The following is a 10,913-nucleotide window of genomic DNA, read 5'->3' as shown; positions in this document are numbered from 1 at the left end:
ATTAAGGTAGTTAGATTTATAATTTATATTTATATGTTAAAGTCTTTTATTAGCTACATCTTTCATTTCCTTTTGTTTGATTGTATATAAAATTCTCTTTATAAAAAAATAGTTTAATTGTTACAAGTTGCTTTTAAACTTTAAAATAAAAGAATAATTTGTTGTTAATATGTTATCGGAGGATGTTGTTTTTTTTTATTTGATAAACTATTTTATATGACATATATGTGAACACAATCTTAAATATTTTGTGTTTTAAATTATTTATTAATATTATTTTGAAATACATGTGTTTTTTATGTCCTGTTTTATAGCCGGACCAAAACATAGTCATTGAAAAGAACGTAAAAAAGGGCACTTTAGCCTATGATATGAGGTTTATTTGCAAAAGATGTCAATAATATCATGTATTTTACAAGTTTTGAAATCTTATTTTACTGTCAATTAATCAACTCAATGCATAGTATTAGTAATAATTTTATTAGTACAATAATGGACTAATCTATAACTTTGGATCCAACAAAGAGTACTGCAATTTAATAGTAATGAAGATACAATTGGTCCTTTAGGTTTTCCATCCCTTTTGTTACATAATGACATACAGAAGCATCTACCTAAAATGTCAGTTCCCACTACCGATTAGAATAAACTATAGAAACATTCACATATAGAAGAATATAGTTACCAATTACATAAGGACAATTATATATATATATATATAATTTTCACATACGAAATAAAAAAAATATGTGCTCTGCATAAACACAGTTGTTCATGGAGAAAAGAAGATGGGTGTTAAAATTGCAGAGACCATTAGAGAAAAGTGTTGGCATCAATGACGTCATCAGAGTATAAATTGGCAACGAAAACCATTTTTTTTTTTTTTTTTAACAATAACAATCAGAGCTAACTAAATAACCATTTGTTCTGATATAATAAAATATATCCAAATAACAACATACGTACCACATACGGTATAAACATTACATAATCATTGTATATAATATCTACATACTAAAGGTCTCGTCTATAACCTAACATCTCATGCCTCCAATCCTGCAAAACTTGCATGTGATTGTGCTTTACATCACAATCTCATACTGTGGTAAAGTGAATCAACGGTCATCAACCACATAGTAACATACTGATTTATTTAACAATATACAATGCAATCAAATGATACAAGATATACATATCATATACACAATCTCACAAGCAAAGACAGTTCTCTAATATACTAACATATATACTATATCATGAATAGAGCTAACCATTATAGTTGAGTACTTGACTGCGACCACACGCTAACCATGCACGCCTACCTTGAATAGAGCCCACTATTCATACTTACCACAGATAGAGCCCATCATCCTAATACTGTTTATAACGCCCACTATCCAACATTTTTAACAACTAACTTACTAATCTGTTACATAAGCTTAGTATAAATATAAACTTACCTACCTGTAATCATACAACCATCATACATGTAATTCCAATCAAAACATGTTAATCATATGTCAAACAACTTGTATACAATTAAATAAAGCAGTAATCGCCATGTTGTTAAGGACTAAACCATACATATCATTTCTAGTGAATAAGAAATGCTCACAATAGTTCTTTTGACTTTAGGAAGGTGTTCAGAGATAAAACCACTGCAATATATATATATAATCCAAACAAATAGTGAATCAGAACAATTCATTAAACATAGATTTAACCCTATACTCATTTCTAATTTCTTAATCCTATTATTGTTTCGACATAGTAATGGCATATAAAATTCTTCAATTATAATGCCACATATTTCATGTGGACATTATAATTGCATTAATTATTAAATTACCAAAATACCCTTAATCAAAACAATTATCAAAATGCCATTTTCATAATAATTACCAAAATATAATTTTCATAATAATTATCGAAAATGATTCTTTTTACTCAAGCATCACAACGGCATGATTTATACTTCAATCACTCCGCTTTGAAAACTCTATTTTAAAACATAACTTAAAATCAGTAAAGGATAAGAATGTTATCCAAAATATCTAAAAACTGCCGGAGTAAATATAGGCAATGGATTGATGATGCAAAAATTACAGTAAATAGATTTTACTCGCAGTATGTGGGTCACACCAATAAGAAAGTGAATGAAGTAGATCACTGTGTAGTAAAGACAGTTATATATCCATCACTCTCTAGAGTGGATTTGGATGGAATATTACAATTTATTTATACGGGACATTGTACTTTATCTATTCGCGCAGGACATTGTACTAGCTCTATTCTTCATGATCATTTTAATGGATTTTTACACTATTTACCTTAAAAAAAAAGAAAAGAAAAATTAATACGGTAAAAGAGTAAGATTATGAGTTTGAATATTGATTCTACAGTTTACTCATACATGAAAGAGAGTATTAAAATATTAATTTAAATTATTAAATCTATAAAATAGATCAAAAAAATAATAATTAGGTCTATCATTTTTTACCACTAATGCAACTCGAACGTTAATCACACAAACAATATTACCATATAAGCGACTTAAAACCTGGTAGGCTTGGGCTAATCAAGACATTATAATAGAAAGATTTTGTCCTAGCTTGTTAATAAGCTTCTCATTTTCACTTGTAAACCTTGTTGATTTATCTTATTATGCAAAGTTTAATTTACTTGGTGGTTTATTTTCAAGCCGATATGGTAGTTCATGTAATACTTATGTAGATTGTCATTCTAATAAAATCTGAACTCCCTTGTAAATTTGTAAGGAATTTATAGTACCCTAAATTATTTTCATAACATATACATATGCATAAATGGATATATATGTATAAGAAATAAGCAGTCGACGCGTGCATATATTGAAATTATATATAAAGCAAAAAAAGGGAATTGAAACAAAGTAGCACGTACGTTTCATAGACATACATATATATGATGTTGTCAAGTACGTACAGGGAGCACAATCTATATAAAAAAAAAAGTACAGGGAGCACACACGAAAAGCTTATGGAGGGTTCGAACATATTTCAGATCGACCATATTATATACAAAAAGGTTATGCCTTCAGCTGCCTTCTGCCTTCTTCGATCGTGATGGGTATTTTAATTTCTTATCTGCGCCTTGCTTTCACTTTGATTGTAAGAGGGTTTGCCATTTCACATGAAAGCTTCAAGACCTCGGAGAGATCCACCGGCTTATGATCCGACTGCACCCACTCAAATTCATGCAACAAGGTTGCCACCCAAAAGGTCACCGTGGTCAGACCCAATGCCTTTCCGGGGCAAGTCCTCCGCCCCGACCCGAATGGCGCCAGCCTGAGGTCAGACCCCAGCACGGAGAACTCCACTTCGGCAGCATCCTTGCACACGAACCTCTCCGGTGTAAACTCCAGTGGGTCCGACCACACTTGTGGGTCCCTTGTGATTGCCCACATGTTAACCATTGCTGTGGTCCCCGCCGGCACGTGGTGCCCATCAATTGTCGTATCCGTGATGGCCAAGCGGGCCCATGACAGAAGCGGGCCAGGTGGGTGTAGCCTAAGAACCTCTTTCACCACAGCAGGCAGGTAAGCCATTGATTGAATGTCTGATTCCTTCAACGGCCTTGATCTTCCGACAACCTGATCGATCTCATCGTGCACTTTTGATTGGATGTCTGGGTGGAGTACCATCCTCGCTAGTATCCACTCTATCAAAACCGCCACAGTGTCCGTTCCCCTGAATATCATCTCCTGTAAAAAAGAACATATTAATTAGCATTATTAAAAGAGATTACAATGGCTCTTTTACTTACTGAATCCCAACCCCAGTGAACCCACACTGTTGTAGATTCTAACGTTTTGGTTTCTTTTGTTCAACATTTTTCTCACCAACCAAACATTATTTTAATGAAGAAAATAAAAGAATACTGTTATTTAGTTAGTAACTGTTATACCACTAGCCACCACGATAATAAAATTAAAATGAAAACTTGTTAAAAGAAAAATTATAGCATTTTCATGAAATAAAATAAACATTATTTCTTTTGTTGCTTACCCAAAGCACGGCGACCATGTCGTCGTCCGATAATTTATCTGTTCCTTGAAGAGACAGAAGAACATCGACAAAATCATGGTTTCCTTGGCCAGTTTGGTCTCTGTGCTCTTTGATAATCCGGTTCACGTACTGATTCACTTTAGGAACGAGTTTGGAGCATCTGAACCTGATTTTCTGAAGGTCGAGACCTGAAAGCCAAGGAAGGTGGTCGGACCAGTTGAGCTTCCCCAACAGCTCGTAACCTTGTTCCACGAGCTCGCCCAGCTCCACGCTTTCATAGTTTCGTCCAAACACCGAGCACATCATGTTGTTAAGCGAAGCTCGCTTGAGTATATCTCGGACAGAGAAGTCTCCGGTGTGACATGCAATCGTGGACACCATTTGAGCAGCAATTTCAGACCTCTGGGGTTCTGAGGCGTTGATTTGTTTCGGGTAGAAGAGATGAGTGGCGGCGATTCTCCTTAAGGTTCGCCAGTAAACTCCGTAAGGAGCGAAACCAATCGCTCTGTTGAACATCAGGCTGTACGCAGACTCCTTCACTGGACGGTCAGCGAAGACTGAGCTGTTTAAGATATCTTTAGCCACATCGGGGTTGCATGTCACGATGACACGTGTTTCACCTAGGCTGAAAGCCATGAGCCGCTTAGCTCCGAACCACTCGGCAGCTGCCGCGAGCTTGTGGTGAGCGAGGTTAACCATTAGGTTCATGCTTCCCACCACCGGGAACCCACGTGGCCCTGGTATTGGCTTTGGCTTGGTTTTACTCGATCCTAATTTCCACCAATATCTTCCCCAGGCAGGGCCGCCAGGGTAAGCCCAGTAGCACAAAGCCATGGCTAGCCAAGCCAAGCAGAGAAAAACGAAAAGCAAGTGGGAAGACAAAGCTCTACACTTGGAAGCGAGAGCCAAAACCCACAAGCTGTCTGTGTGTGTCTCCATGGATGTGGAAAGTGGAAGGAAACAAAGGGTTGCAAAGGCAGAGATATTGTCCACAAGAATGTGTGGGTTTTCCTTTTTGGGTTAAACCATGAAGTGCGAGTTTGGTTTATATAGAGCTCTCCAAAGAGTTACCGTTAAAACATAGGTGTTTATCGTATAACGGAAAAGAGATGGCGGTTATGAAAATAACGGCGTGCGCCGCCTCGACCTTATAACGGAAAGGAGTCGTGCCCAGCCCCACGCTTATTTAACACGCGTGGTATATACCTCAGTGATTTGATGAAGGGGGAGGCTTATATGAGGAGAGCTCTCTTGAGCTAATCTATACCCCCTCACCTTGATGGATCATTTCGATTATCATCCCCAATTAAATAAGTTTGTATTTAGTAGACTGTTATCCATATAATTAAAATTATTTGATAATAAAATTAATTCTTAACTCTTTTTTTTTGTCATCCCTAATTAAATAACTGTAATTTAATAAGAATTATTTGATAGTAAAAATTAATCCTTTTTATTTTTTTTTATTTTTTTATTGTTATAAGAATTGATTTTACTAAATAGCATTACTCATTTCTAATTAGACAAATAGTATCCTTAAAAAAAAAAAAAAAATTAGACAAATAGTAAACACCACTTCAATTAATTAATAATACAACTCTAGCTAACTAGATTTAGGTGAAAATACCACTTTCTTTCTTTCTTTCTTTTTTACCTTTTTTGGGAATTGCTTTATTAGAATACTAATTAAATAATTAAATTTACAATTTCTTATCAACTTAGACTCCCTTTGTTAAGATTCTTGTTTTATGTCTCTTGCTTTCTCTTCTCCAAACATAAACATGAACAAATAAACAAAACACAAAACACTCATAAGAAAGAGAGTTTTAAGCTTTTGAACAATAATTAATATATTAAATAATTAAATTTACCATTTTCTATCGGTTCAAGTTTTTGGATTAAATATAATTTAATAATAATTAAATTTACTTTTTTTTTGGAACAAATTTAAATATTTATTAATAAAAGAAGAGACTCAATGGGTTAACAGTGAGGGACAATACATTTCCTATATATGAATAATGTCAGAGATAATTGATGGAATTTCTTCCAACCATATACTATTTGTGACATGAGTTACAGCCGCTCAAGCTAGATAATGAGCTGCTGAATTAGCATTTCTCCACACATGAACAAGATGAAAGGACCTCAAATAACCTAATTCAAATTGAATGCCCTCGATGAAGTGCCCAAATCTATTGAGAGTCGGACTATCTGAATTTATCTCATGCATTAACAACCTGCTTCGCATCACCTTAAAGGATAATATCAAACATCCCAATCTCCTTGATGAATATAATCGCATGAAGAGCTGCCTATGCCTCGACCTTTGTGGGGTCAATACGAATAGAAGTAATAGTGCTTCGAGTTGCCAGCACATTCCCTGTACTATCCCGAGCAATGGTCCAAAACCAACTCGCCCCAAATTCTTGTCATTCGCTGCGTCCTAATTTACTGGTATTATCCATTTTCATGGTATTCTCCTTTTAAAAATCTCTGGTGAAGCCCGTGCCTCGTGGAGCAATTCCAATGGGGCTTTAAGCATGCCTCCATAAAAAATTTATCATTTCTTATTGACTTAAGCTCATGAAACAACTGATGATTTGACAAGCCTAATCTGCTAATCGGAGTTTCTATTATTTGAGTATGGTCGATCGGTAACTTTTGCAAGAGTACTAAGCTATTAGTTATTCTCTCGGTCTTAAATACTCTGTCTAGTTTAGATAATCTATTTATCAAGGGAAATCATTTTAACGTATTGTCTTCGGAAAAAAAAAAAGTTTTAAGTTTTTGAAATTATCAATCTTAATTTAAATAGAAATATTATAAATGAATACAAGTTATATATTGAATTTTTTAATAAGGACAATAATAAGTTAAAAAAAATAGTGTTCATTAACTTTTTGCCGTGATAATATTTTGATACAGCTTAAATAGTGGACAACTAATATATATGAGGCAGATGGAACAATTAATTAATAAGTTTTTAAAATTCATATTATGCTAAAAATAATGATATACATATATATTAACTTTTTTATTAATATTATTAGAACGCTACATAATAACTATAAATCTTCTTTATGACTTTATATATCGCTCTAATTAAAACTCAAAAATCAGTGTTTGTTAAATCAAACGACTAAATGATATATATATATATATATAGTCTTAAACAATATAATATTATTGTCTTGGATTGATTTTTAGGGATTTGATTCTTACACTACATCATCACAACATTTGCACAACAATCTCTCACATGAGGGTGGGTTCCAGTGTAGGGATTTGATTCATACACAACACCACCACAACAAGTGCACAACACCCCCTCACATGGGGGTGGGCCCCATACACTGGGCTCCACTCTCATATAAGAAGGTGTTGTGCATTTATTGTGGTGTTGTTGTAAATCTATCATTTTTCTCCAGTATATAGGACCCACCTTCATGTGAGGGGTTGTTGTACAGTTGTTATATTGGTGTTGTAAATCTAACATTTTCCAAATTTTTAATATATGGTTTTTAACACTTTATTGGAGTTTGTATTGATAAGAAGAATATGGAATATTACAACAAGATCTGCCCGTGGTGGCCGCCATTGACCTTGTTTAGTAACGGTTTTTAAAACATTTTTTTTTTTCAAAATAAAAAACAATTTTTAAAAAACAAAATACTTTTCAAATGTAGACTAAAAAAAAAAAAAAACATTTATCACATTTATATTACGTCACAACATTTTTTTCAAACCAAAACCAAAAAAACATTTTTTCTAAATCATTATGAAGTATACAATTTATCAATGATGACCCCTTCCCTCCCTTAATAAAAAATAAAATAAAATAAAATGGTTAAGAGTTCAACATTTTCATAGCTAAATATTGGAACAATATTTGTTCCTTTTAAAAATAGAGAAATAACAATTCCTTAGGAGCATCTCAGCAATATATAAGATATAAAATACCTAATTAAAAATCATTATTCTCTATTCTACGTATTCATTTTTTTAATACAAACTCTAACAAATGATCTATCCTCTTCTCAATTTTTTTAAAATATTATTATTTTTATCTTCTTTTTTTTTATTATATAATCGTCGATGCATGTGACCTCTTGAAGAGGGAGAGAGAAATGATGATTGTGCTACAATGAATAGCAAAATACCACAAATGTATTTTAACTAGCCTCTAGCTAATCTGCTAGAGGTGAAAAAAGAGAAATATTTGCTAAATTTAGCTGATATGAGTATTTTATTTACTATGTTCGAGATATTCTAAGGAATATTAGACCATGTTTTCTTTAAAAAAAAAGCCCATTTTTTAAAAAATAATTAAAAGAAAAACCTAATTAAATTCAATGGATGGCCCCCACCACATTGGGCAGTGCGACCACTTTTGATGGGTGCCATTGAGAGTAGCCAAAGACCACCCCCAATGTTCATCGATCATCAATCCAACGGCCAGTCTCTCCTCTTTATAATTATGTCTTCTTCTGTTTTTTTTTTGTTTTTTGTTAGCTAGGTTTCCGTACCAGACTAGGGCATCAAGATGCGAATTGGGATTTGGGTACGTGTACATGTTTTGGCCACTGTGGAATTAAGTCCATCGAAAGGAGGAGCCTTAGCCACTGTTTGTTGACACCGTCGATACAGTAGTGACCCATTCTGCCATGGGTCCTCGAGTTTCCTTTAAATTGGATCCAAAGAAATTTAATTTTAATATAGGTTTGAAAAAAAAAGAAATATAGGTTTTTATATTCCCAAGAATACTTACTCTAACTCCTAATAGAAAGACTATTCCGTATACTAAATGTACCGTAAGGCTCTGTTTGTTAATGTGTTATGAAGAGTGTTGATGCGGGAAGACAAGAGAGTTAATTAGGTCCTTGGTTTTATTTAATTTTTATTAAGTAATTAGGTAATTAGAATTTAATTTGATATTTTATTTAAATTTTAAGAGTTAGTATTATTTTTGTAATTCAATAATGGACTTATTCCAAAGTCTGTCAAATTAAGATTTGAATTTTTGTCAGTGTCTTTTTAAGTGCTCTTTTGTAATCTTATGGAGACAGTTTAAAATTGATGAATAAACATAGATTTGTTTTGAGGTGCAGCTCATCTTCTCCTTCTCTCTTCTTTCTGGTAGATCACGTGTTTTCACAAAACAAAAGAACAGAAATTACTATTTCATCTAACCTCTTATATTTTTAGGAATAGTCCCCCTATCAAAAGCTATCACTAGCTTTATTCTTATCGATGTGCGAAAAAATGATCATACAAGGATCACCGGGTACACTGATGCAGATTGGGCCGATAATCCAATTGACATGCTATCTACTACTGTGTATTGTACTTTTGTTGGTGGTAACTTAGCTAGTCACCTGTAAAAGTTAAAAACAAAGTGGTGTTGCAAGGTCAAGTGTAGAGGTTAAATATAGAGCAATAACTAGGGTCTGACTTAATAGACTTTGAAGCCAAGGTGACAAACTTAGGTATGGCATTTTTTATATTTTTATATTTAATTTTAACATATGTCATATTTTGGGTCAAGCTACATATATTTCTTTTTATATAGAATTTAATTTGAGCAAAATGAAATTTACTTTATTCTAAAAATTATTTTTATGAACGAACTTAGCTAATATGTTGGTTTTAAGTTCAGATGAAATTATGAGTTTAGTAACTGCTTTAGGGGCTATTAATATGACTTTCCATTTTTCTTTTCCTTTAAAGTCTTAACATCTTGGAATTCAATTTTTTTTTTTTTTTTTTTTGTATTTATTTCTTTTTTACCTTAATTAGGGCCTTAATTATAGAGTATTGAATAACTTTTTTGTCATAATGTTATTTGTTACCACGATTGGGGCTTTAATTAAAGAGCATTGACTCTCTTTTTTGGTTAAAATTGGGTTTTAAACTCTTTTTTTCTTTTTTCTTTTTAATAAAATGAAACTTAATTATACTATCATTATTTGGGGTCATATTTTATTAGAGGTCTTAGGCGATTGTCTAATTCACCTAGGCATTCAGCCGGCCCTGGCAAAAACATCTAGTACAAAGTGAACTAATTTGGCTTCATGCGCTTTTGTCTGATTTGGGATTCATGAATCTATTATGTGACAATTAGCCATTCACATAGCTTCAAATTCAATTATTCATGAAAGAACCAAATACATCGAAGTCGATTGCCACTTTGTTTGAGAGAAGGTACAAACCAGCGGCATCAGAACTTCCTATCTTCATAGTGAGAATCAGCTAGCAGATATCTTTACAAAAAGATTACTTTCAAATAGATTTCATACAACTTTTATCCAAGCTGGCCAGGCTCAATATACTATTGTTATTTGGGAGCTTATTTTATTAGGGCCTTAAGCAATTGCCTAATTCGCCTAGACATTCAGTTGGCCCTAGTAAAAATATCTACTATAAGTGAACTAATCTAGCTTCATGCGCTTTTGTCTGATTCGGGATTCAAGACTTCGATACCCTGCATGAATCTATTATGTGACAATCAACCAGTCATTCACATTGCTTCAAATCCATTTTTTTTTATGAAAGAACCTAACAAATCGAAGTTGATTGCCACTTTGTTTAAGAGAAGGTAAAAGCCAACATCATCAGAACTTCTTATCTTCATAGTGAGAGTCTACTATAAGATATTTTCGCAAACGGATTACCTTGAAATAGATTTCATACGATTTTTGTCAAAGTTGGACTCGATGGATATATATCTATGCACCAACTTGACAAAAATGGATTACCTTCAAATAGATTTTACATTATTTAAAATTTTAAAAGATGTGTTAATATTAAATTAATATATATCATTAAATGTATCAATTTCAAATTCTAACCTTTCATTTGAAATGA

The 10,913-nt window shown here is 33.0% G+C and overlaps 1 protein-coding gene across 1 annotated transcript; it reads right to left on the bottom strand.

The window, feature by feature from the left end:
* Positions 1-2,868: 2,868 nt before the first annotated feature.
* On the bottom strand, positions 2,869-5,083 carry LOC133854220 (cytochrome P450 78A9-like). The gene is made up of 2 exons (XM_062290307.1): positions 4,047-5,083; positions 2,869-3,742 (listed from the first exon to the last, which is right to left on the bottom strand). The coding sequence occupies exons 1-2, from the start codon at positions 4,983-4,985 to the stop codon at positions 3,122-3,124; spliced, it is 1,560 nt and encodes a 519-aa protein (XP_062146291.1). The 5' UTR covers positions 4,986-5,083; the 3' UTR covers positions 2,869-3,121.
* Between the last annotated feature and the right edge of the window lie 5,830 nt (positions 5,084-10,913).

This window comes from Alnus glutinosa, chromosome 13, assembly GCF_958979055.1.
Source record: "Alnus glutinosa chromosome 13, dhAlnGlut1.1, whole genome shotgun sequence".
NCBI classification, from domain to species: domain Eukaryota; kingdom Viridiplantae; phylum Streptophyta; class Magnoliopsida; order Fagales; family Betulaceae; genus Alnus; species Alnus glutinosa.
This window is presented reverse-complemented; position numbering and strand designations above follow the sequence as displayed.

Coding starts and splice junctions, on each gene's coding strand:
- LOC133854220 (XM_062290307.1), bottom strand. CDS start 4,985: ATGGAGACACACACAGACAGCTTGTGGGTTTTGGCTCTCGCTTCCAAG. Junction 3,743..4,046: donor ACATGGTCGCCGTGCTTTGG/GTAAGCAACAAA, acceptor TCTTTTTTACAG/GAGATGATATTCAGGGGAAC.